Below are 27,623 nucleotides of genomic sequence, written 5' to 3' on the forward strand. Positions count from 1 at the left end.
TTTTTTTTTTTTTTGAATGAATACAAGGAGAAGGATATTTTTTAAAAATCTGGAAAATTCAATATTGACTTTTTCTAAACACGATTCTTTATTTCTTTTTTTGGTAAGTTCCTGGAACTGGTTGTTAGAACATAAGCAAGGTGGTTCAGCAGCCTGTTAGTAGGATCCACTGACCATGGTGCTGAAATAACGAGCGACTGTTGTTTGCTGTTATGGTGTACAGCGATGTGTGATTATATTTGTACTGATTATAACCTTGTGTACTCTTCTTGGCAGGAAGAGAAGTTATGACCCGGTGTGCCAGAACCTCCAGTCCAACATTCTGAAATGTTACTCGGAAAACCAGCAGGAGCTGCTCAACTGTAGTGACCTGGCCAAGGAGTATCGGAGCTGTGTAAGAGAGGCACAGAAGGTAATATTTGTAACATCTGAGATGCTAAATGTTATCCTCTGTATGTGGATTTCTGTTGCATGCTAAAATTCATAGATTAACTCTTTGGCTGCCAGAGCTGTTTTTGCATACATGTTTAACCACTTCCATACCGGGCCATTTCTGGCACTCCGCTCCTACATGTAAAAATCATCATTTTTCTACTGGAAAATTACTCAGAACCCCCAAACAGTATATATATATATATGTGTATATATATATATATATATATATATATAATTTTTTTTTTTTTTAGTAGAGACCATAGGGAATAAAATGGCGGTCATTGCAAATTTTTATATCACACAGTATTTGCGAATACATTTTTCAAACGCGTTTTTTTGGGGGGAAAAAACAGTTTTATGAATTAAAAATAAAAACGAAACACTAAAGTTAGCCCAATTTGTTGGTATAAAATGATGTTACGCCGAGTAAATAGATACCTAACATGTCACGTTTTAAAATTACGCACACTCGTGGAATAACGCCAAACTTGGGTGCTTAAAAATCTCCATAGGCAACGATTTAAATTTTTTTACAGGTTACCAGTTTAGAGTTACAGAGGAGATCCTGTGGTAGAATTATTCCTCTCGCTCTAACGTTCGCGGCGATACCTCACATGTATGGATTGAGCGCCATTTACATATGTTACCGCGACGTATGCATGCATTCGTTTCTGCGTACGAGCACGCGGTGGCGGGGGCACTTTACATTTTTTTTTTTGTGTTTATTTTTAATTTTTTTACACTTTCCCTTTAATTTTTTTTTATCACTTTTATTCATATTATAAGGAATGTAAACATCCCTTGTAATAGAACTAGTGAATGACAGGTCCTCTTCATGGAGAGATCTGGGGTCCATAAAACCCCAGATCTCTCCTACAGGCTAGAAAGCCTGAAATAAAGAAAAAAACAATTTCAGCTATGCAGCCGAGATCACGGCAGTATTGACAACTGCCAGGCTGGGCGAGATGTCATCACATTGCGCCCGGGCCTCCGAGAGTCATAGAGACTCCTGGGGACCATCTGGTCCTCAGCAGTCTCTATGGTGTACTTCCGCCGGCGGCCAATTCCTTCTCTGGCTCTCTGATCGCACGGGCGAGCCGGTAGAAGCACCGGAGGGCGGCGGGAGGGGGGGGGATATTCCCTCCCACCGCCTGTAAGAACGATCAAGCGGCTGAACAGCTTCTATGATTGCTCTTATGGTGAAGGGAATCGCTGGCTGAAAAAAAATTATATCTGAATGATGCCTGTAGCTGCACCCCCATCATTCAGATATCCCAACTTAAAGCCCAGGACATCATATGACGTCCAGTGGTAAGGAAGTGGTTAAAAAACATTTTAGCCAGGAGGATTACATAAAACCCCCAAAACAGTCTATAGTTTCTGAAAGCGGACACCCTAGAGCTGGTGTGTCCAACCTGCGGCCCCAGATGGCTATGAATGTGGCCCAACACAAAATTGTAAACTTATATATGTTGATTTTTTTGGGGGGTAATATTTTGTAAAAATGTGTTTACATTTAGTGAACACATGCGGACGAAGAAAAATTGGACAGTATCTATTTACTGGACTTTTATACGTTTTATCTTCCCAAAAAAAATCTCCCACTCCTCACAATCAGGCCTTGTTCATGTCATCAGTTTTTGGCAGCACCTACATTTGTGAGCAACTATTTTCAAGGATGAAGCACACATGAACTGCAAAATTGGTCCAAAATATCTGATAAGCACCATGAGCATTCATTGAGAATTGCTACTACATCCAAGGAACTAGATACTGATGTGCTAGTTTATCAAAAACAGTGTCAAATATTGTGGTAGGATGATCAGTGCCCTGATTACATGTCCTTGTCTCCCCTGCGAGGAGGAGCCACTGATCGGCTCTCCTCGCCTCACACTGTCAGAGTTTGTAGCGAGGAGAGCCGAATAATGGCACTTCCTTATTTACATGTGACCGGCTGTGATTGGACACAGCCAATCACATGGGTAAAGAGTAATTTCATTGACTCTTTACCGAGATCGGAAGTCGCGCCCTGTCCTTGCAACACGGCGCAGCCATGATCGCTGCTCTGCGTACCCCTGGGGGCACGCGAGAGAGGCTGTTCTTATGTTCATATGACGGCATCCCAGAACAATGGATACACCGCTCTGCCGTCATTTGACCCCGGGCGGGTAAGAAGTGGTTAAAGAATATACCGAACATGTCATATTCCTGATATGTGCCTGCTGTACCATGTACTTCCATGAAAATATATCCTGTTCTCTTTGTATTGCTGTTCTCTTTGTATTGCTGTTCTCTTTGTATTGCTTCCTTTGTGTGAAATTCCTGGTATTTCTGCCAGTCCTTCTGCTTTCCTATTAAAAACTGACCACGCCAAGCAGGAGAACACAGTGTAGTCAGTTCTCCAACTATGCTGGGAACTCAGTGTGCTATCCTTCAATGATCAGACTTGTCCTGGCATGCGCTCCTACACAGCCATTCACTGGGAAGATCAGTGTGCTGCTGCTTCTCCTCCATCCAGATCTTATGAAGCTGAGAACAGAGGAAATATGATCACTTAAAAAAAGGGAAAAAACTGTATTTATAACTTTTTTTAATATCTATACACAAATCTTTTGCTTTTCATTTCTCTTTTAGGCTGCATTCACATGTCAGCGTATGGATCGCGGCGCGATTCCGCCCGCGATCCGGAGATCATTGCAAATTGCGGGACGCCTCTGCGTTGCCCGTGATTTGCAATAGAACCCCAAACGCTGAGCGATGTTGCCGCGATTTCCGCCTGCCGAATCGCGGTAACATCGCGCAAAAAAAAAATCGCGGGACGCATTACGCTCAAAGTACAAGAGCTTCTTTGGAGCGTATTGCGTCCCGCGATTTTTTTTGCGCAATGTTACCGCGATTCGGCAGGCGGAAATCGCGGCAACATCGCTCAGCGTTTGGGGTGCTATTGCAAATCACGGGCAACGCACAGGCGTCACGCGATTTGCAATGATCTCCGGATCGCGGCGATTCTGCCCGCAATCCATGCGCTGACATGTGAATGCAGCCTTAGACTGAATGGGTTGTTTTACAAAGTGAGAGTTTACAATGACTTTACACCCCTTTTGTGCTTCTACCAGTTTGGAAAGCGATGGGATTAATCTCAATGTTATGGACAACTTAGTCCAGCCATACACAGATTCAAACCGTGTATAGGAAGACTGAATGTACCAAGTTGATCGATCAACTTGGGTACAACCAGAATGCCGGGTTTTACCTGCGATTATCGTAATGGGCCATACACACTTAAAGATTTTCTGAAGACTTTTTCCTTTAGATTTACCAAAACCATATAATATGAGGTCAAACCTAAACACTTTCAATTTGTATGCAATCTGGCAGGCCCTTGCACTACATAGAAAAGGTAAATCTGAAGGAAATCTAACCACAAAAGTTGGATAGTGTGTATCCAGCTTTAGCAGCTGCTATAGCCATTAGCAATAATCACTGCCTTCCCCCAGCTTCCCCCGCCCTCCCCGCAAGGAGAATACAATGGCAAGGAGGAATTTCTGCATCAACACTGTATGTGTTAATGGGGGAATTGAGCAAATTTATTTCCTGCAACAAAGAAATTTGCACTGTGTATGTCTTGCCCTAGACAATTCTTTTATCAAGCATTTATCTACACAAGACTAAATAATGGCAGTTGGTATCTTCCCCATCTGTTGACAAGCTCCGAAAATGCTGTTTGATTAGGCTGCAGTGACTGTTCCCATATGAAGACCTGCACAGGTTTCGTGCGTGGCTCCTCTGACAGAGAGGTCAATCTGGCCTGTTCCGGTCTACTGGCGCGTTTCATGAACTGTCCCTCTAGGCCTCTCATGTGGTTTGTATGTGATACACACACAGATCAATGCTGTGTGTCTCCGTCGGAGTAGTCACTTTATCTGTTGGTGTCTTTTTTTTTTTTTTCATGTGAAATTGACTGAATGTAATAGCATTTTCTTTCAGTGACCTTTCTGCAGCACGCCAGAGAAGACCAAAACTGCGTGTTTTTCTTCACTCAAACAGTCCAGTAACAAAGGAGGGGGGGATAAGTAAGAGATAAAAAAAAGAAGGTTTATAAGAGAACCATACAAGTATAATCTTTTCTCGGCCTTTGCTTGTTAGTAATTCCCGTTCTAGCAATTACTGTAGGACTAGGCTTTTTTTGAGCAGAACAAAAGATAAAAGATTGCTTAGTTATAAAAATACAATCCAGGGGGTTATCGATTTGCTATTAGGGGTAGGAAGATTTCTTTTTTTTTTTTGTTGTTGCCTGATAGCTGCAGTTTTAACGGTAATTGCAGCTCTGAAAAAGTTCAGTTGTTCATTCAAAATCAGCCAACGTAATTCTGGGCTTTGTTTGTGTACAGGCGCTGCTTAAAACTGCCCGGCTTGTATGGTGGTGGCACGGTATTGACATCTTGCGGTGCTGTATGCACTGCAATTAGCGGCAAGTGCCAACTGGGAGCTGAATGAAAGCTATTACCAAAAGGCTGCCATTGTTTACCTCCCTTTCAAAAGTCTTAGTTGCTTGGCTGCTTCTGGACCCAAAGCCTTTGAGTTAAGGAAGCAAAGACAGTTTCTCTGTAAACCGGCAGTCTCTTGTAATGTACACCATATCTTACTATATATGAGAGTGCCCTTATGATTATATGGTAATGGTAAATCTGTTAGATGAACCCAACCTCTTTCACCACTCACAAAAAAAAAGGAAAAAAACAAGCGCTCTGAAAAATAGACTCTCAGGGGTGGGTATAATGGTGGTATGGATAAAAGTAGGGTTCTAGACAAGGCTAAAAACTTACATAACCGTAAGTGGATAAAAGAACACTTTCTAGTCCATAATAAGGATGTGGGAGTCCAAAAGGAGAGTCACTATGTTGATAGGAGATATTGCATTAAAACGCTCAAAAGGTTAGCTCCGAGACACAGAAGTCAGTCCTGTGGATATGAGCGAATGAAAACAAAAACGCAGAGCGCCTCTTAGTGCAGTATTTAATGTAACAGTAAAATCACAAATAGTAGAAACTCACATATAGGTTTGAAGTAGTAGGCATAGGTAGCTCCGGCAATCCGTGAGGGATGGAATGAGTCCAAAAAAGTCCAGAGGAGTGGAGTGTATACAGCCGGTGCGGTGGAACCGGTAGGCGGGAAGAAGCCGGCCGAAGAGTCTTCCTCCTTCCGGGTTTGACTGATGTCCGGGGACCAGATTGAAACGCAGCATACGCTGCGTGACGTCACCGGAGCTGGTGGTGACACAACACGTTTCAGAGCTTGCGCAAAGCTCACTCTGGGCATGCGCGCTCTTTTTTCAAGTGTAAATCTTTGTTTCTCTAGCGCTCATCGACAGACGTAGTCCTCGGTGATACACCACCTTCGGGTTATGTTACCTCCGCAGGAGCAGGACTAGACAGGAAATTAAAAAGCTCTGGCCACACCCTAGGGGCAGTCCCAGAGGGTATATCCTCTCTCTCTCTGCCTCAGCAAATCAGTTATTTTCTGTCTAGTTAGGAGTAAGGACCTAGATACCTTGCTGGGATCTTAGGTCCTGGCAAGATTTTTTTCTTAAAGGATTTTTTAGACAGCTTTTTTTCTCCAGTTTTCCTGTGAGATCTTCAAGCAAGAAAGCTGAACTGGGCGACGGGCTGGATGTTGAGATCCGGTGGTCACCCCAGTTCAGCCTACGAGCGCGTGCAGGCCATAGCTCCGCGCTGGGTCGGCCGCGACAAAGTCCCATTAAAGGACTGTCCACGCGAGTTAAACGTCTCGCCGAAACGCCAAAGACCATGAGTCACGGCGTCCGTATCGGTCGACAGCCCTCCCGCCCCGGTGGAGAGGGGTACTGTCAGGAGTTGGTGCCCGCCTGGTTCCGGTATGGTGAGTAGTATGTTCCCCCTTTTTCCCTGACGGGTTTTGTGGTGAACGCGGGCCCCTCTCTGTATGGTAAGAAAGAGTCCTTTCTATCCTATAACATGTCACAAATCCTCCTACTTTGAGTGTGATTTATGTGTGCAAAAGCCAGGAGGCTTGGCTTGGGAGCTAACAATCTATTGTATACATGTTTTAAAAATGTAATCTGTGGCATTCTGGGAATCTTATGGATTAAGTATAAGCTACCTACCAGTCAGAAGCCACGGACATGTAGACTGCCTTCCAAATCAGATCTCCAGCTAATAGCAGGCCTCCTGAACGGCCACGCGGTCCGCCAGGGCCGGTACCGCCAACCACGCCATATCCCCATGCAGAGAGAGTGTTGTGTGCCCTGCAGCACACCGCTATTCAGTTTAGGCCGCCGCCATTTTTTTTGCTGGATCGCACGAGCCGCCATTTTGGCGTAGCCTCGTGTCTCCAGCATGGGGGCGGCCATGTTTGAGGTGATCCAGCGACCCCCGCCTACCCCTATACCATCTGACACCTCTGACTCAGATTCAGAGATGGTCACGGCAGTTGCAGGTTCCTCTGCAAGGGCTGTTATCCCAGGTAAAGCCCCCTCAGACAGTGAGGAGGACGCTTCTTCTCTTGCTATAATTCAGGAAGAAGCATTGGTGGACGCACTAGTTGTGGCAGTGCAAGAAACCTTAAAACTTGAGGCTTTACCGGCAGAGGCAACTGAAACAGAGAGGCCTTTTGGGACGAATAAGCCCATCAAGACGGCGAAGGCTTTTCCTGTACCTAAATGTTTTGGTAATCAGATTAAAGGAGAATGGGAGCATTCTAAACGTACCTTTACTATTTCCAAGCGTATTGCTAGACGCTATCCGTTTGAGGAATCCATCATTAAGAAATGGACGGTACCACCAGTCGTGGATCCGCCTATTTCCAGGCTGAATAAAGCCACGGTTATTCCAGTGGAGGACACTTCGTCCTTTAAGGATCCGGTGGATCGAAAGATAGAAGCAGAGTCCCGCACTATCTTTTCTCTGATAGGGTCAGCATTTAGACCAGTAATTGTTATTGGTCTAGTTTCCCAGACACTTACGGAATGGGCGAAAATGGTACGCCAAGATCTTAGGGGAAAAGATATTCCCCAGGAGACATCTGATTTGATGGAACAGATCATACAAGGGCTACGGTTTATCTGTGACGCAGCCTTGGACACTACTCCCCTATTAGGGCATGCATCTAAGTTAGCAGTGATCCTCAGACGTGTGCTGTGGTTAAAATGCTGGTCAGCTGACCTAGGTTCCAAAAAGACCTTGACCAATCTCCCCTTTCAGGGGAATCGTCTATTTGGAGCCAACCTAGATGAAATCATTAAGGATGCCACTGGGGGCAAGAGCACTTTTTTGCCACAGGCTGCAAAAGCTAAGGGACCTCGCAACAAGCGAGGACCTTTCTTTACCGCCCATAAAGGGCGCTCGGCTGGTACTAGCGGGAAAGGCAAGACTCCTCCAGGAGGGTTCAAGAAGGGGACCAACCCAGCCAAACCCGAAGCAAAGGAGTACACAGCCTGAAGGTGCGCCCCCACCCGGTTTCAGGGTGGGGGGACGTTTTCACCGGTATTCAGGACATTAGATCGAGCATCAACCACTACTACCGGTGCGATTCTTCCCTTCCAACATTTAAGTACCACAGGAAGCGGTAGTTACCGTTCCCTGAAAAGATTTTTTCCTTTACCTTTTTCTAAGATTAGTCCCGATACCTCACAGGAATCGGATCTGGTTGACCAGATAGGCCAAGTAGCCTCTAGTCGGGTGACTTCGGTCCCTGAGGTTCAACCAGAAAAGATCACCCTTCCTGATAGCAATCAGGTATCTGATAAATGTGTGGGAACAGAAAACGACCAGACTTTCTCGGATGGTCGGGGCCAGATACCTCTAGGGACGCCTGGTTCAGATCCAATCAGCGCCAGTGGTCCTAGAAATTCTAGGCTGGCCTCCTCAAGCCGGCCTGGCCGACTTGGACATGTTAGTCGCAGACGTTCCATGGGAACTTCGTCTCAGGGAGTGTCTGTGGTCTCAAGGACCAATTTACCTTCGTGCTAAAGCAAGGAAAGCGACTTCCAGCAAAGTCTATTATCACACATGGAAGACTTATATTGCGTGGTGCGAATCTTTAGGATTTCCTCCACGTACCTATTCGGTGACTCGAATATTGGCCTTTTTGCAACAAGGGGTTGAGCAGAAGCTAGCCTTGAGCACCATCAAGGGTCAAGTTTCAGCATTAGCAATCTTCTTTCAGAAGCCTTTAGCTACCAAATCCTTGGTGCGGAATTTCATCCAGGGGGTGCGGCACCTGGCTCCTCCAGTCCGCGCGCCCTTACCGCCCTGGGATCTTAATTTGGTTTTGTCGGTTCTACAGAAACCTCCCTTTGAAAACATCAGGGAGATTCCCTTGCTTACTCTATCCCAGAAGGTGGCCTTCTTGGTGGCTATTACTTCTGCTCGCAGGGTGTCAGAACTGGCTGCATTATCATGCCAGTCACCATACCTAGTGATTCATAGGGATAAGGTAGTACTTCATCCTAAGCCATCTTTTCTTCCCAAGGTGGTTTCAGATTTTCATCTGAATGAAGATATTGTACTACCTTCCTTGTGTCCTCAGCCCAAGCATCATCGGGAACATGCGTTGCATTCCTTAGATGTGGTTCGGGCAATCAGGGTATACCTGAAAGCTACGGAATCATTCCGTAAGACGGCTTCACTTTTTGTGATCACGGATGGCCCCAGAAAGGGTTTGCCTGCATCTGCCGCGACCATTGCCAAATGGATTAGACTAACGGTGGTACAGGCTTATTCTATTAAGGGTCAGAGTCCTCCGTTCCCTGTTAGGGCGCACTCCACTCGAGCGCTCAGTACTTCCTGGGCCTTTCGCCATCAGGCGTCAGTGGTCCAGGTATGTAAGGCGGCCACCTGGTCGTCGGTACATACCTTTACAAAATTCTATAAAATTGATGTGACGGCATCGGCGGATGCCTCATTTGGCCGCAAGGTTTTGCAGGCCGCAATTTGAGGAGACCGGTGGTCTACCTCGAGGGTTTTTTTCTGTTTGAAAAAAAAAAAAAAAAAAAAAAATAGTTTTCTCTTTTTTTGGTTGAGTCTCATCATTAAGGATGAGCATTGTAAACTTCTAGTTGGCACCGGTTGGGCCTTCTAGATTGGGATTGATTTCCATTTTCCCACCCCTCAGTCGTGATACTGCTCTGGGACGTCCCGAAGGTGGTGTATCACCGAGGACTACGTCTGTCGATGAGCGCTAGAGAAAAATGGATTTTTGTAAAATCTTACCGTAAAATCCTTTTCTCTTAGCTCATCGACAGACGTAGTCCCCGCCCCTCTGTTTTGGAGTTGGGTTGGGTTAAATTCTCTAAGCACTGCTTTTTCACATAACTGATTTGCTGAGGCAGAGAGAGAGAGGATATACCCTCTGGGACTGCCCCTAGGGTGTGGCCAGAGCTTTTTAATTTCCTGTCTAGTCCTGCTCCTGCGGAGGTAACATAACCCGAAGGTGGTGTATCACCGAGGACTACGTCTGTCGATGAGCTAAGAGAAAAGGATTTTACGGTAAGATTTTACAAAAATCCATTTTTTCTTTCACCACTCACAGGTCAGTTTGTATCCTCCTTGGTTTCCTGCATCAGCTGGGTGCCAAGGCCCTGGAGTCTGCTCTAGTTCCGCTATAATCCACCCAAATAACGGGCCGCAAGCCGAAAATGTCCAACGCCAGCCAAGATTTATTGCAATGACAGCACACTGCTGACTCCCACCCAAAGCCATGCCCTCAACATATTTCAGCCATCAGGGCCTAATCATGGGAAAGCCTTGGGTGAATGATATTGGGGGCATTATGTCAGTGAACAGTGTGCTGTCATTGCTAGGGCCACTGATAAGGTAGTACAGCCAGCCCTCCTTTACTGGACCCGGGCCCAATCAGTTCCTAAGGGGGGGCCCAGGCACCTGTTGAGCAGGAGGTACTGTCTTATTGCAGACACTGATCCTCTTTTGTCTCCCATTGTAGCATTGCCAGCTTCTCCTTCTCCTCCTCCCTCCAGCTGCACTGCAAGGGGATTGGTTCTAGCACATGCACTCCTTAAATCTGCTGTCTGGGGCCCCCCTGTGTGCCCCCTACCCCCACAGCGCTTCCGGCTTCCCTCCTCTCTTGCCAGCAGCTGATTCGGGCACACAGGGACCTGTCAGGTAGGCTGTATGGGACCCCATGATTTTTAACAGCAGCCCTGGTCATTGCAAAAAAACTTTAGCTGTAGTGGTGAAACTGGGCTATGGGTAGAGTTGCAGGTACAAGCTCAGTGGGTCATGTTAGAGGTATAAATAGGTCCAAAAACATGCTGAAGGAAGGGGTTGTGGATTGAGTGTAATCTGTACCTTCAACCTACAGCTTGGAAAAACCTCACATTTTTGGTGGGTTCATCTGATGATATCTTCAAAAATATAAGAACAACTTTGAATATTTAATGAAGGTCTCCTCAATGCTGTTTTTTTTTTTTTTTTTGCTCTATCCAATAGATACACTATAAACGGGATCCTGTTTTTTTTTTTTTTTTTTGACTTAGGCCCCTTTCACATTTGCCGCTCCGTCGGCGGACTCCGTTTTTCTCAGCGGGGGATCGGTCCGCCAATCCCCCACTGAGCAGGCGGATGGCAGCTCTGTCTCCGCGCTGTGTGCAGAGACAGAGCAGTTAGGTCCCCGCTGTCCTCTATGGGTGAATCGGATGAGAACGGACCGCCTGTCCGTTCCCATCTGATCCGACCTGCCAGACGGATGGAAAATAGGGTTTCCATCCGTCTGGATTTGATGGACAGGATCGGATTGGATGTCAGCAGACATGTCTCCACTGACATCCGATGCCCCATATAGATGCATGGGGCATCTGTTCAGATCCGTCTGAAAAACTGATAGGTGGATCTAAACTGTCCGCAAGTGTGAAAGGGGCCTTAAAGTTGAACTAAACTTTATCAGGACACCACAAACTGAAAATGGCATTTCATTTTTAATGTTCAAAGTAAATTCAACCATCCATCCTTGTCTCAATGCTTTATTTTGTTATGAAATCACTTTGAACTATACCCCCTAATATTTCTAGCTGCAGGCATCTTAAAGGATAAGTCCACGCAAAATCTAACTAACACTAAACCTGCTCTGTGCCACATTCTAAACCTAATCTATCTAACCCTGTAAATTAAAAATCGCTGTTTCTCTAGCGCTCATCGACAGACGTAGTCCTCGGTGATACACCACCTTCGGGTTATGTTACCTCCGCAGGAGCAGGACTAGACAGGAAATTAAAAAGCTCTGGCCACACCCTAGGGGCAGTCCCAGAGGGTATATCCTCTCTCTCTCTGCCTCAGCAAATCAGTTATTTTCTGTCTAGTTAGGAGTAAGGACCTAGATACCTTGCTGGGATCTTAGGTCCTGGCAAGAATTTTTTTCTAAAAGGATTTTTAGACAGCTTTTTTTTCTCCAGTGTTCCTGTGAGATCTTCAAGCAAGAAAGCTGAACTGGGCGACGGGCTGGATGTTGAGATCCGGTGGTCACCCCAGTTCAGCCTACGAGCGCGTGCAGGCCATAGCTCCGCGCTGGGTCGGCCGCGACAAAGTCCCATTAAAAGGACTGAACCCGCGAGTTAAACGTCTCGCTGAAACGCCAAAGACCATGAGTCACGGCGTCCGTATCGGTCGACAGCCCTCCCGCCCCGGTGGAGAGGGGTACTGTCAGGAGTTGGTGCCCGCCTGGTTCCGGTATGGTGAGTAGTATGTTCCCCCTTTTTCCCTGACGGGTTTTGTGGTGAACGCGGGCCCCTCTCTGTATGGTAAGAAAGAGTTCTTTCTATCCTATAACATGTCACAAATCCTCCTACTTTGAGTGTGATTTTATGTGTGCAAAAAGCCAGGAGGCTTGGTTTGGGAGCTAACAATCTATTGTATACATGTTTTAAAGATGTAATCTGTGGCATTCTGGGAATCTTATGGGTTAAGTATAAGCTACCTACCAGTCAGAAGCCACGGACATGTAGACTGCCTTCCAAATCAGATCTCCAGCTATTAGCAGGCCTCCCGAACGGCCATGCGGTCCGCCAGGGCCGGTACCGCCAACCACGCCATATCCCCATGCAGAGAGAGTGTTGTGTGCCTGCAGCACACCGCTAGTCAGCACAGGCCGCCGCCATTTTTTTTGCTGGATCGCACGAGCCGCCATTTTGGCGTAGCCTCGTGTCTCCAGCATGGGGGCGGCCATGTTTGAGGTGATCCTACACCTCGTGGAGCTTGGGGGAGGCGCCGGAAGGCGTGCAGAGGGGCGGAGCCGCCTCCCTTCTTCCTGGGCAGCCAGCCAAAAGACTTCCTGTTTGTCAAGACAGCGCTGTAAGCTGTTGCAGTTTAACTCTGAGCATCAAGTGGTGAGCCTGGGGGTCTATCTCTCTCTCTCTCGATCGATAGGGATCCCTAGCAGGTAACACTAAGGGGCTTTTTGTGGCGCTGGGGGTCAGAAAAAAAAAAAAAAAAAAAGTTTTTTTCTTTTGAATTATATTATCCAGGAAGTAACTGGAGTTATCATGGACCCTGCCACACATATTCCCCCACCTGTTTCCCTCGAGGGGGCCTCGGGACCCGCCGGTGCACAGAGTATAGAATCATTTACAGCAATTTTGGAGTCTATGGTGGCTCGGGTGGAGGCGGCCTGTCAGGGACGGGGGTCAAGGAAGCGACCCCCGCCTACCCCTATACCATCTGACACCTCTGACTCAGATTCAGAGATGGTCACGGCAGTTGCAGGTTCCTCTGCAAGGGCTGTTATCCCAGGTAAAGCCCCCTCAGACAGTGAGGAGGACGCTTCTTCTCCTGCTATAATTCAGGAAGAAGCATTGGTGGACGCACTAGTTGTGGCAGTGCAAGAAACCTTAAAACTTGAGGCTTTACCGGCAGAGGCAACTGAAACAGAGAGGCCTTTCGGTACTAATAAGCCCATCAAGATGGCGAAGGCTTTTCCGGTACCTAAATGTTTTGGTAATCAGATTAAAGGAGAATGGGAGCATTCTAAACGTACCTTTACTATTTCCAAGCGTATTGCTAGACGCTATCCGTTTGAGGAATCCATCATTAAGAAATGGACGGTACCACCAGTCGTGGATCCGCCTATTTCCAGGCTGAATAAAGCCACGGTTATTCCAGTGGAGGACACTTCGTCCTTTAAGGATCCGGTGGATCGAAAGATAGAAGCAGAGTCCCGCACTATCTTTTCTCTGATAGGGTCAGCATTTAGACCAGTAATTGTTATTGGTCTAGTTTCCCAGACACTTACGGAATGGGCGAAAATGGTACGCCAAGATCTTAGGGGAAAAGATATTCCCCAGGAGACATCTGATTTGATGGAACAGATCATACAAGGGCTACGGTTTATCTGTGACGCAGCCTTGGACACAACTCCCTTATTAGGGCATGCATCTAAGTTAGCAGTGATCCTCAGACGTGTGCTGTGGTTAAAATGCTGGTCAGCTGACCTAGGTTCCAAAAAGACCTTGACCAATCTCCCTTTTCAGGGGAATCGTCTATTTGGGGCCAACCTAGATGAAATCATTAAGGATGCCACTGGGGGCAAGAGCACTTTCTTGCCACAGGCTGCAAAAGCTAAGGGACCTCGCAACAAGCGAGGACCTTTCTTTACCGCCCATAAAGGGCGTCCGGCTGGTACTAGCGGGAAAGGCAAGACTCCTCCAGGAGGATTCAAGAAGGGCTGGTCGGACAAGCAGAGGACCAACCCAGCCAGACCCGAAGCAAAGGAGTACACAGCCTGAAGGTGCGCCCCCACCCGGTTTCAGGGTGGGGGGACGTTTTCACCGGTATTCAGGACATTAGATCGAGCATCAACCACTACTACCGGTGCGATTCTTCCCTTCCAACATTTAAGTACCACAGGAAGCGGTAGTTACCGTTCCCTGAATAGATCTTTTCCTTTACCCTTTCCTAAGATTAGTCCCGATACCTCACAGGAATCGGATCTGGTTGACCAGATAGGCCAAGTAGCCTCTAGTCGGGTGACTTCGGTCCCTGAGGTTCAACCAGAAAAGATCACCCTTCCTGATAACTATCAGGTATCTGATAAATGTGTGGAAACAGAAAACGACCAGACTTTCTCGGATGGTCGGGGCCAGATAGCTCTAGGGACGCCTGGTTCAGATCCTATCAGCGCCAGTGGTCCTAGAAATTCTAGGCTGGCCTTGTCAAGCCGGCCTGGCCGACTTGGACATGCTAGTCGCAGACGTTCCGTGGGAACTTCGTCTCAGGGAGTGTCTGTGGTCTCAAGGACCAATTTACCTTCGTGCTTTACAGTCGCTGGTTTTAATGGCCTGGCCATTGAGACCCAAGTACTGAAGGACAGAGGTTTGTCTACTTCTGTCATTCCTACCCTTATTAAGCAAGGAAAGCGACTTCCAGCAAAGTCTATTATCACACATGGAAGACTTATATTGCGTGGTGCGAATCTTTAGGATTTCCTCCACGTACCTATTCGGTGTCTCGAATATTGGCCTTTTTGCAACAAGGGGTTGAGCAGAAGCTAGCCTTGAGCACCATCAAGGGTCAAGTTTCAGCATTAGCAATCTTCTTTCAGAAGCCGTTAGCTACCAAATCCTTGGTACGGAATTTCATCCAGGGGGTGCGGCACCTGGCTCCTCCAGTCCGCGCGCCCTTACCGCCCTGGGATCTTAATTTGGTTTTGTCGGTTCTACAGAAACCTCCCTTTGAAAACATCAGGGAGATTCCCTTGCTTACTTTATCCCAGAAGGTGGCCTTCTTGGTGGCTATTACTTCTGCTCGCAGGGTGTCAGAACTGGCTGCATTATCATGCCAGTCCCCATACCTAGTGATTCATAGGGATAAGGTAGTACTTCATCCTAAGCCATCTTTTCTTCCTAAGGTGGTTTCAGATTTTCATCTGAATGAAGATATTGTACTACCTTCCTTGTGTCCTCAGCCCAAGCATCATCGGGAACATGCGTTGCATTCCTTAGATGTGGTTCGGGCAATCAGGGTATACCTGAAAGCTACGGAATCATTCCGTAAGACGGATTCACTTTTTGTGATCACGGATGGCCCCAGAAAGGGGTTGCCTGCATCTGCCGCAACCATTGCCAAATGGATTAGACAGACGGTGGTACAGGCTTATTCTATTAAGGGTCAGAGTCCTCCGTTCCCTGTTAGGGCGCACTCCACTCGAGCGCTCAGTACTTCCTGGGCCTTTCGCCATCAGGCGTCAGTGGTCCAGGTATGTAAGGCGGCCACCTGGTCGTCGGTACATACCTTTACAAAATTCTATAAAATTGATGTGACGGCATCGGCGGATGCCTCATTTGGCCGCAAGGTTTTGCAGGCCGCAATTTGAGGAGACCGGTGGTCTACCTCGAGGGTTTTTTTTCTGTTTGAAAATTTTTTTGTTGAGTCTCATCATTAAGGATGAGCATTGTAAACTTCTAGTTGGCACCGGTTGGGCCTTCTAGATTGGGATTTGATTTCCATTTTCCCACCCCTCAGTTGTGATACTGCTCTGGGACGTCCCGAAGGTGGTGTATCACCGAGGACTACGTCTGTCGATGAGCGCTAGAGAAAAATGGATTTTTGTAAAATCTTACCGTAAAATCCTTTTCTCTTAGCTCATCGACAGACGTAGTCCCCGCCCCTCTGTTTTGGAGTTGGGTTGGGTTAAATTCTCTAAGCACTGCTTTTTCACATAACTGATTTGCTGAGGCAGAGAGAGAGAGGATATACCCTCTGGGACTGCCCCTAGGGTGTGGCCAGAGCTTTTTAATTTTCATGTCTAGTCCTGCTCCTGCGGAGGTAACATAACCCGAAGGTGGTGTATCACCGAGGACTACGTCTGTCGATGAGCTAAGAGAAAAGGATTTTACGGTAAGATTTTACAAAAATCCATTTATTTACCTTTTCTGCAGCCGATCCAGTTTCGATCTCTAGCGACGGAAGCTCTGTGCAGGAGAGGGCCGACAACGGCTGTGAAATTAATTGGAAGTGACATCACCCATAGACATCACCCCGCCTCTCCTGCACCCGCCTCCACGCTGAAACCGCGTGGCACCAAACCAGATCAGCTGCAGAGTAGGTAAATACAGTGATTTTTGCTTTACAGGGTTAGATAGATTAGGGTTAGAATGTGGCACAGAGCAGGTTTAGCATTAGGTTTTACCTGGACTTAGTAAGGGCAGTGATTTATGTAGCATTTACTTCCTGGAATTTATCTGCCATTAGTTCAGGCATGGAAGCAGGAGGGTGGGCTTAGCCGAGAAAGTCCCTCCTCCCCTCCTTCAGATAAAAGAAAAAAAATGCCCATGAAGACTCCTGTGATGTAGGACATCATTTTCACCTAGGCCAGAAACCAGGAAGCAACTGAAGAAATGTATAAAAATACATTAAAACAAGTAAATATAATAGACCTTCCTGCTTATTTACTAATGCTATCAGCATAAGGATTAAAAATATTTAATGATGATTGAGTTTAGTTCCGCTTTAAATACAACATCCCCAGCTCTCTTTTAGAGATGCTTTCAGCTGTGAAAGCTAAACCTAATTGTAAAAACCTCTGAGGCCAAATTCACATTGTTTAGTTGATGTAATATGTGTTTGGTGCGCTGCAATGCTATTCAATCTGAATGGTACTGAAGCAGCACACCTTGCTGATGGCACAAACATACATTACTTCACGCTGCCAAGATGCCACATGCACCTCTTTTGGTGTGTTAGACCCTTCTAATGAATGAGGAAGTGGTGTTGCCCCAGAAGCGCATTTGTTTTTGTTTGACTCAGCTTTATCAACACTTAAAATTATCTTGGACTCCAGTTTTGGTCTGGCACTCCTTTCTGTATTTCTATGGTTTGAGCCTCTGTTGGGTTCCCATCTGGGAAAGCTTTGCTGTGTGGGTGCTTCCTCACCACAGCTATTGAGCTTGTTTTAAGTTTTCCTTGTATATAAAATTGACCGCAACTAAATATGCGATCAGCAGCGCAAGAAAACAAAACAAATTGATAATTTACCAAACACTGTGCAATATTGAATGAATACAATCTATCAATAATAATTAAAGTGCTGTGTGCAAATAAATAAATAAATATATAGAAATAATAATATTTTTGGGAAAAACTGTGCAAATTCAGTCCAAAAGTCCAACAATAAGGCCCCTTTCACACGGGTTATCCGATCCGCCTGAAAAAACGTTTTTCAGGCGGACCTGATCGGATGCTCCATGCATCTCTATGGGGCAGCGGGTGTCAGCGGAGACATCTCTGCTGACACCCACTGCTATCTGATCCAATCCTGTCCATGAAATCCGGACGGATGGAAACCTTATTTTCCATCCGTCTGGAGGATCGGATCGGATGGGATCGAATGAGAACAGACAGGCGGTCCGTTCTCATCCGATCTCCCCATAGAGGACAGCGGGATCTGACAGCTCCGTCTCTGCACACAGAGCAGGGATGGAGCTGTAATCCACCTGCTCAGCGGGGATCGATGGATCGATCCCCCGCTGAGCAGAACGGACGCCGTCGGGCGCACCGCCCGTGTGAAAGGAGCATAACTGTGTACTGGCTCCTTTATAAATATCCAACCAACCACTCTTCCCAAAGTGCAATATTTTCTGGATTGTAGTGATGGTGACACCCTCCGTGTTGAAAAAAGGCAGAAATTCACACTCACCAGATGATGTTGACCCCTCTTACCATATGGTAAGCAGAGATCTAAATAGGCTTGTAAGATCTCTGTGATCTAGATTTGGGTACTCAGTGTATCCTCCCGATGGGTCCTCTCCATTTGGTGAATGCTTTTAAATGAGAATTTCGGGAAACACAAATGTAGAGAGAGGCGGACTCCTCATAGTGTAGTACCATAAAATAACAATTTATTAAAAAAACGTATCCCAATAGGGCAAATAAAGTAAGTCATAAAAAATTGCGATGCAAACAAAGCTCACGTGTGGTTTTTCGTCTTAACTGTCTTAGTTCAACCTGTTTTTTTTGTTTTTTCCTGTGGCACGAGTGTATTTGAAATCACATTAAGTTTTCCTTGATTTGACTACATTTGCAAGTGTAAAAGTTCTCAGTGCCTCTTTAGGCAACATTCTTGGACCTGTGCAAAATGAACCAAAGTGAAAGCATTTGCCAAGAATGCTTTTTATACCCCTAAATTGGTTGTAAAGGCTGAAGGTTTTTTACCTTCATGCATTCTATGCAAGAAGGTAAAAAACCTTCAGTGTGCAGCTCTCCTAATACTTACCTAAGCCTGATCTTGATCCACCCATGTGCACGACACCTAAGGCTCTCCTGGGATTCTCTCTCCTGATTGGCTAAGATGCAGCAGCGGGAGCCATTGGCTGAGCCTCATTCTCTGTGTCTTATGGACGCAGAGAGCCAGCTCAGGAGCGAACACGCACTAGTGCCCCTACAACAAGTGGCTTGCTATGGGGGCACTCAGTGAGGGGGAAGGGCCCAGAACGCCAGTGGGAGACCCAAGAAGAGGAGAATCAGGTCTTTTCTGTGCAAAACGATTACACAGAGCAGGTATGTATGACATGTTTGTTATTTTTTGTAAATAACATTTTTTCCTTTACAATCACTTTAAGGACCGCCCGTCCCGCAATGTACTGTGGATGGGTGGCCCGCACTGGTACATCATTGCTGGCCTCTTCCAGGTACAGGGTGTGTGCACTAGCCCCCACCCGCAGACTCCTGCTCTGATTAGATACAGCAGGATTTTGTCAGCATGTTTCAGCCAATGATTCATGTCGGGGACCTGCTGATCAGCTATGTCCAATCACAGCCTAGAGCCCTGTGTTGGCAGTCAACACAGGGGGTCTGTACAGAGGGAATGTAGGTTGAAGAAATAAAGAGATTTTTAGTAAAAAGCGGCACACATTACACACATTAACCCTTGCTAGGCACATACCTAACCCCTTGATTACCCCGAGATGTTGACCCCTTCCCAGCCAATATCATTAGTACAGTGACAGTGTATATTATTATCACTGATCATTGCATTAGTATCACTGATGTCAATGTCAAGTAGTCAGTTCCCACCCAGTGTCAGTTAGTGTCAGATTTTCCGCTGCACTATTAAAGTCCCAGTATAAGTAGCTGATTACCATCATTACTAGTATAAAAAAAAAAAATAAATCCAAGCTAACCTCTGTAAAGATTCAGGCATTAATGTCGGGATTCACCCACATGCCTGACCAGTAGCTGTCTCTTCCTCTTGGTATGCCACTGAGAGCCTGAGCCAGCCAATCTCACCCCCTCCCCAGCCTGGCTCTCCAGTGAGCGCTAAAGGGCAGGGGAGAGAGTGGTTACCAACAGTCACTGCTCTCTGCTCATAAAAGGCTGAGCACTTAGCATTCAGTGGTCATGTGATCGTTTAGTTTTCAGTGTTAGAGGCAGCGGGGGACTGCTGCAGCATCATACCGATGCTGCAGCAGGGAGGTAAGTATAGATGTTTGTTTTTTTAGAATTACACACTTCTTCTTAACAGTTGGGTTATGAGTAACAGAGATGCAGGGGGTGCCAAATTTCACTAAACCCACCAGACTTCCCTGCTTTTTGTTTTCCCCTGAGAGACACTGTCAGTTATAGTAACACATGTACAGAGAGGCATAGACTCTAAAGTTGTCAGAGGACGGCTGAGTTGTCAGGAAACCGGAAAGAATTGGCACACAATTATATTTAGAAGTTTTGACAGCTTCTTTATCGCAGGCTGTATGTAGGTTATGATTTAGACCGGTGTTTGTCTTTAAGTCGTCTGTAGTTATGTTCAGTCCCCGTCGTTGGTGAAGTGGGTTTTGCGTTCCCCAGAGGGCTCCTGCCAGCGCGAGGTAAAAGTCATCCGGTTTTATTGAGGCTGATGTGCGCGGCACAGAATCTCTCGTCTCCATTAGCATGTCCACAGAAGCCGTATTCCTGATTAAAGTCTTGCAGGAGACCAGCTGCCAGCATCGCTCCCTATAGAAGGCCGGGCTGGATGAGATGAGAAAATTGTCAGCTTCTGTTAGAGTCGGAGCAGCTCGCAAAGCCCCTCGCGGGAATTCACTCTCTCTCTATCTTCCCCCTCTTCTAGTTGTTTACTGAGAAGGTCACGCCGCGTCTTTTAATCATGACGACTGCAACATCCATTTACAAAGTACATCTCTGCTCCTCTTTCAGAAAATTCCTGTCTTTTCCACTGCGTGTAGGATATGAGCGATTGGGGTTCGGATACAGTGTTGTCAGGGCAATCTGGGCAGCATGTGGGACTTGGCGGGACTGGTGTGCACTCAGGAGGGTTACTGGGTGATGCTACATCATCAATCTTGTGAACAGACACCTCGGACGCGGTCTGTACGACATTCGAAAATTGACTTTGACTGCCTGTTCAGCCCACTTTCCCTATCTATATATCTGATGTGATTGGGTATGGAGAAAATGGGACAGTAAAAGCTAATTTATTAAACTGAGAGCGAGACAATGGCTTTGTTCAAATCAAACATATGTGTTGCGCTAAATCATAAATGTACACATGCGATACAATGGAGCTTAACATAAATTATCAACATAAAAAATGTGAAAAACGTCCATGTGATCCAAATAAGTGACAATAGTGATGAGTAGGCCCTTTCGGGTAAATCATAAACAAAGTCAATGTGTAAAGAAGTATTTATATATATATATATATATATATATATAAGACCAGTTCCACGTGTAAAGAAGTATATATAAGACCAGTTCCACGTGTAAAGAAGTATATATATATATATATATATATATATATATATATAAGACCAGGTCCACGTGTGAGAAAATGTGCTGTGATCAATAAATTCTAAAACACCTCCGTGACTGTAGAGATCCACCACCACAAATGCAAGCCTCTCACCTCAATATCTGACCCAGGAGTCACCCATGGTCAGAAACAGCAGTCCCCTGCAGGGGTAATATATAGCCAGCAAAGCAATGTCTACAGGAGAGTCCAGGATCATATAGCTCATACGTCCACAGAACAGGTGTAAAGGGGAACAAAAAAACAGACAGAATCTAGTGCTCTCTGTTTAATACTGATCAAGCAGACGTTTAATCCAAAATAAAGGTACTCACATAGCAGATAACGGTGTATCCATGCGAGAGGAGAGGGTGTGACATCCGCAGCACGGCTCCGCCCCCCTGTACGTGTTACGTCGGCGCTCAGGGCTATGACTTCTTCAGCAAGAGCACTAGATTCTGTTTGTTTTTTTGTTCCCCTTTACACCCGTTCTATGGACGTATGAGCTATATGACCAAGCATGTCTCTAGACCTAAACCCTATTGAGCATCTGTGGGGAATCCTCAAACAGAAGGTGGAGGAGTGCAAGGTCTCTAACATCCACCAGCTCCATGATGTCATTGTGGAGGAGTGGAAGAGGACTCCAGTGGCAACCTGTGAAGCTCTGGTGAACTCCATGCCCAAGAGGGTTAAGGCAGTGCTGGAAAATAATGGTGGCCACACAAAATATTGACACTTTGGGCCCAATTTGGACATTTTCACTTAGGGGTGTACTCACTTTTGTGTTGTGTTTGTGTGTGTTGAGTTATTCTGAGGGAACAGCAAATTTACACTGTTATACAAGCTGTATAGCTATACAAGCCAATTTTTTTGTATAATGTAAACGATGATGTTACACCGAGTAAAGAGATTCCTAACATGTAATGCTTTCAAATTTTGCACATTCGTGGAATGCCGACAAACTTTGGTACTCAAAAATCTCCATAGACGACGCTTTAAAAAATGTTAGTGGTTACATGTTTAGAGTTACAGAGAAGGTCTTGTCCTAGAATTATTACTCTCACTCTAACAATCGCGGCGATACCTCACGTGGTTTGAACACCGTTTTTATATGTGGCCGTGACTTGCATATGCGTTCGCTTGTGCGTGCGAGCACAGAGGAACGGGGTGCTTTAAATTTTGTTTTCTTAATTAATTATTTTTATTTTTATTTTTTTTACACTATTCGTTTAAAAAAATATTTTTTGATCACTTTTGTTGCTGTCACAAGAAATGTTAACATCCCTTGTGACAGTAATAGGCAGTGACAGGTGCTCTTTATGGAGGGATCGGGGGGTCTAAAAATGCCAAGTTTGGCTGTTTTGAATGCTGTCATTTTTTATTTAAAATCTGGCGCCTTTACGGCTTCAGTAGGTTTTTACATCAGAGACCCGATCAGAGCCGAATTCGGCTTTGTTCGGGTCTTCGACCAGCCAGCGGACATGCCGGCTAGTCACTCGAGCCTCCTGGTGGGACGGGAGACCCGGGCGAGCAGCAAAAGGCAGCGGGAGGGGGGGACGTCCCCTCCCGCTCCTTGTACTGACAGCCGAGCAGCTGCTCAGCCTCATCGGTTGTCCCTTCAGGAAAGCCGACCGTCGGCTCTAAACAATGGTACTGGGGTGATGCATCTAGCTGCAGGCATCACCCCGGTACAGCCCCATGAAGCCGAGGCCTCATATTTACGTTCCGTCTGAGCTAAGGGGTTAAATGATGGAGACAGAAAATAAACCAAAAATCCAGAAAAATCATGATGCAAATGTTATAAATTGAGTTGCAGTTCAGTGAGTAGAATAAGTATTTGATCCTCAAGCAAAACATGACTTCATACTTGGTGGAGAAACCCTTATTGGCAAGCACATTGGTAAGACACTTCTTGTAGTTGGTGACCAAGTTTGCACACATCTCAGGAGGGATTTTGGTCCACTCTTCTTTACAGATCTTCTCTAAATCCTTAAGGCTTCTTGGCTGACGCTTGGCAACTTGAAGTTTCACCTCCCTCCATACATTTTCTATAGGATTAATGTTTTGAGACTGGCTAGGCCACTCCATGACCTTAATGTTTTTCTTCTTGAGCCGCTCCTTTGTTTCCTTGGCGGTATAATTTGGGTCATTGTCATGCTGGAAGACCCATCAACGACCTATCTTCAGTGTTTCATCTCCAGTCCATTGGCCCCTCAATGCGGCAAAGTCAGCCTGTACCTTTAGCAGAGAAACAGCACCAAAGCATAATCTTTCCATCTACATACTGCACTGTAGGGATGGTGTTCTTAGGGTCATATTCAGCATTTTTTTATTTTGTATTTCTTCCATTTGTGAATAATCCCTCCAACAGTTGTCTCCTTCTCACCAATTTTTGTTGCTGATGGTCTTGTAGCCCATTCCAGCATTGTGCAGGTCTACAATCTTGTCCCTGACATCCTTTGACAGATCCTTGGTCTTACCCATGATGGTGATGTTTGAATGGAAGAAAACAATTCTGTGGACAGGTGACTTTTATACACCAATACACATGTCGTTAGAAGCACCACCTTAAATTGACAGGACTAATCTGTGTACCACATGAGCACATACTGTAGCCAGTCTGTGGAAGCCGAAATTATTGTTGGCTGGTTGGAGATCAAATGCTTATTTTACTCACTGAACTGCAACTCAATTTATAAAATTTGTTTTAAGTTTTTTTTCTGGATTTTTGGTTGATATTTTGTCTCTATATTTTAAAATACACCTATGATAAAAATTATATACCCTTCATTTCTTTGTGAGTGGGCAAACTTACAAAATCTGCAGGGGATCCATTAATTATTTTCCCTACTGTATATAACAAAAGCGTGTAGGGGGAATGTCTTTTAATGGGTGCCATAGGCCCAAGTCACGCCAACTAGATTTTGCTATTGTAATACAACTGAATTTAGTATCATAAACTTCCAATGGCTAAAGCAGAATCAAACTATGAAAAGTTTAGCTGTTGTGGACAACAATGCACTTTCAGCTATTTTCAAACATTTTATGCAAACTTATTCTGAAAAGTTCTACAAAGCTATGCTTGCTAAAGATGTTGTCATCGTTTATAAGGACCAGAGTTTTGTACTTTGTTTAATCATCAACTTTATTTATTTTACACTTTTTGGTGTTCTCGCACAAATTCTTTCACATAGAAATGTGTTCATTTTCAGCCTTTGAAGTGTTGATTAACAAATTTTAATTTTTATTGGATATGAAGTGTCACTTCTTAAAAATTCATTACTAATATACAATTTAATAGACGAGGTGCAAACAGCGATACACTTGATACTTGGCATGCTACCCCAAATAGCTTTCAGAAAACTTAAAGTTACAAAGAAAGAAAGCAAATCAAGAAAAGGTGACTAGTGTTAAATATGTTCTTAAGGGACAAAGTTTCACCCTGGATTACTGCACAGATCTGGAAAAAATACACAAAGCACCAAGATTCTAGTAAAAATACACGACTCTTGAACTTATTCCAGAATTCAGTTTGTAGAACCAAGAGAAAAACTTTTTTTTTTTTGATAAAGTGGTGAGGGGTAAGAACTTCTGTCAGGTTTTTTGTTACAATTGGTGCCTCATTAGGAAGATGTATTCTCTTTGTCTGTATCAAGAATGTAAATCCAACATTTTTGAGTTGCAATCAGAACAGGAAAAGAGGTAAGAGTCACATTTCCAACAAAGAAAATGGCCTCTGCCCCCACCTATAACTGGCCTTCATAGCAAAGAACTGTGAGAACTGAGAAATGTGTGTTAACTAAACCCCTGTTTTGACGCAAACTGTTAGACAGGTTAATTTGGTTGGTAAGCAGACTGGTTGGCAAATTGAACTGGGAATTTTATTTTTGTTTGTTTCAAGAGTCACATTTCCACCCCATATTGTTAACTCCCTGAAGAACAGCTTTCCATTAAAATGGACCTCGATCCATATCAAATATTTGGACACTTGCATATCAGCCAACTTCGAAAAAACGCTTGTATTAAACTTTCTGCGTTGTCTCTAATGATTACGAAAGACCTCAACAGCTGGACAAAAAAAGGTCATTACTTGGTTTGGCCACAGGAGCATAATTAAAATAAACATGCTTTCTTGCATCCTCTCTGTTGCAAACCCTCCCAATACACCTCCCTCCCAAATTTGTTTTATTAGTCTAATCTAAACTTGACTTTGCTTGGGGCGGTATGTAAGTCAGACTCAATTGTTCAGTTCTCAAACTTCTCAAACCCAGAGGAAGAATAGGCTTTCTAGGCCCAGTCAACTATAACTTAGCACCACACCTGGTATGGATGATGGAGTGGTCCAAACATGTCAATCTGAAACTCTGGATAGATTCAGAGCAAGCCTCTACCCCTATACAGCTGTACATCTCTCGTGGCTGCCACCCTCGCTTGTATGTCAAATAAAGGTCCATCCACTCATCAGTTCCACCTTGATTGTGACCCGATCCATATTTAAAAACAGAACATTTCCTCTGTCCCGCTTCCTCTAAGGCTCCATGTACACGGGACGCTGGAAATGGCCGTTTAGGAGCAGTTGGGCGTTTTTTTCAGAAGCCCCTTAACCCATCTACATTTTATCTTATCTGTCCATGTACACCAGGTCGTTTACAGTCATTTGCAGGCAGTTGCGTTCAGGGACTGTTTTTAGAACGCAATTATTTGCGTTCGAACGTGTGTTTCCCGGCGTTTCAAACGCACAAACGCGTCTGAACGTGTCCGAACGCGTCTGAACCAGATGACCCGCGTTTAGCGTTCGCGTTTTTCCATTTTAAAGGGGAATAATTTTTATAACCTCTAGGAACGCTTCTAAACGCAAACGCTGCTAAACGCCCACTAAACGCGGGTACAAACGCGACTGAACGGACGTTTCAAACGTCCTAAAAATTCCAGCATTCAAAGGGACTTTTAACAACGTCCCGTGTACATGGAGCCTTACTCCCATCTTGAGTTCGCTGACATTTCAGCTGGACTTACAAGACAACTTCTCAGAAAGAGAGGCATGTAAAGAAGCCTTCACTGGAAGGTTTTTCACCCTCAGTATATTGCAAGAATAGAATTTAGATCCACTGATTGTCTCCCCAGTAAGCCACTTCTCTTTCCAAACAAGATGTTTGCTTTTGTCCTCACACTGAAAAAGTTTGTGTTGACTCAGATCCTGTTAGACAGTCCCTGTCACTTCTACATTTTCTTCTATTGGATCTCCCAGCCTCCTGCTTACCTGGAGAAATGGGAAGACAAGCTGGGTATTACAGGGGTTGGACAAAAATATGAAAACACTACATGATGTGCAGGTGTGAAAGTGACAAAAAGTGATGTAACATGGGATGGTAGGCGGTAGGCGGCAACTGTAAACATACAAAGAATACTAGACACACCAAACTGGATTGATAACGGCCGTGGCTTTGTTTATAGGTTTTAACAAATATAAACAATTAGCAATTCACCATAACTCTCTTAGTGCCGGTTAACATTTCTGCGATCACAGAGATCGCATGTAATTCGGAGCGCACTGCTCCTAAAATTACATGCGATCTCTGTGCGGTGAAAATTCAGCCATACAGTTTGTATGGCTGAATTTGCACGGCAATCGCACCCAACTCGCGCAGGACCCTTTTTTTTGTCCGCAGCAGAATCAGAACACATGGTGGTTCACACTAGTGCGATTCGATTCTGTGCGAACTTTCAGATAGCACTGCGATATACGATCTGTTTTGGGGGTGTCGTTAACTTTTAATTGACACCCCCAGCGTATCGCATATGGCAGTGTGAACTGCCAGGGGTGCGGATGCGATGCGGGAACACACTGTATATTCGCAGCGTTCCTGCATCGCACAAATGTGAACCGTCACTTAATCAATAAATACTTTAAAACTGTAAACAAAATCAGGCAAAATCTTTAACCACTTGCCGACCGCCCGCCGCAGATATACTGCGACAGGCTGGCTCGGCTGCGCAAACTGCCATACCTCTTCGCGGGTTCGCTCCTTGGGACGTGCGCACGTGCCTGCCCCCATTAGGAAGCGGGGAAGCTGATCCACGGGGCCGGCGGCTGCGATTACCACAAGGCATTCGCAATCGCTCCCCGCTGAGAGAGAACAGCGATCTGCTGTTGTAAACACAGCAGACCGTTGTTCTCTCTGGAATGAACACAGAGAGCCTGTGATCCTCTTATTTAAGAACACAGGTCTCTGTGTTGATTCCACAAGTCCCTCCCCCATACAGTTAGAAAACACTCTCCTAGGTTCACACTTAACCCTTTAATCACCCCTGGGTTAACCCCTTCCCTGCCAGTGTCATTATTATAGTAACAGTGCATATTTTTAGCACTGATTACTGTAGTAATGTCACTGGTCCCCCCCCCCCCCCAAAAGTGTCAAAAATGTCAG

General features: G+C 45.4%; 1 protein-coding gene across 1 annotated transcript in view; it reads left to right on the forward strand.

Annotated features, from left to right (window-relative positions):
• Positions 1 to 27,623, forward strand: part of CHCHD6 (coiled-coil-helix-coiled-coil-helix domain containing 6) — a 478,181-nt gene that overhangs the window by 353,817 nt on the left and 96,741 nt on the right. Inside the window, exon 8 of the mRNA XM_082265088.1 lies at positions 277 to 412. Within this exon, the coding sequence (XP_082121214.1) occupies positions 277 to 412 (136 nt within the window). The remainder of the gene's footprint in view (positions 1 to 276; positions 413 to 27,623) is intronic.

The sequence above is a fragment of the Pelophylax lessonae genome (assembly GCF_965119305.1).
Source record: "Pelophylax lessonae genome assembly, chromosome: 8".
NCBI classification, from domain to species: domain Eukaryota; kingdom Metazoa; phylum Chordata; class Amphibia; order Anura; family Ranidae; genus Pelophylax; species Pelophylax lessonae.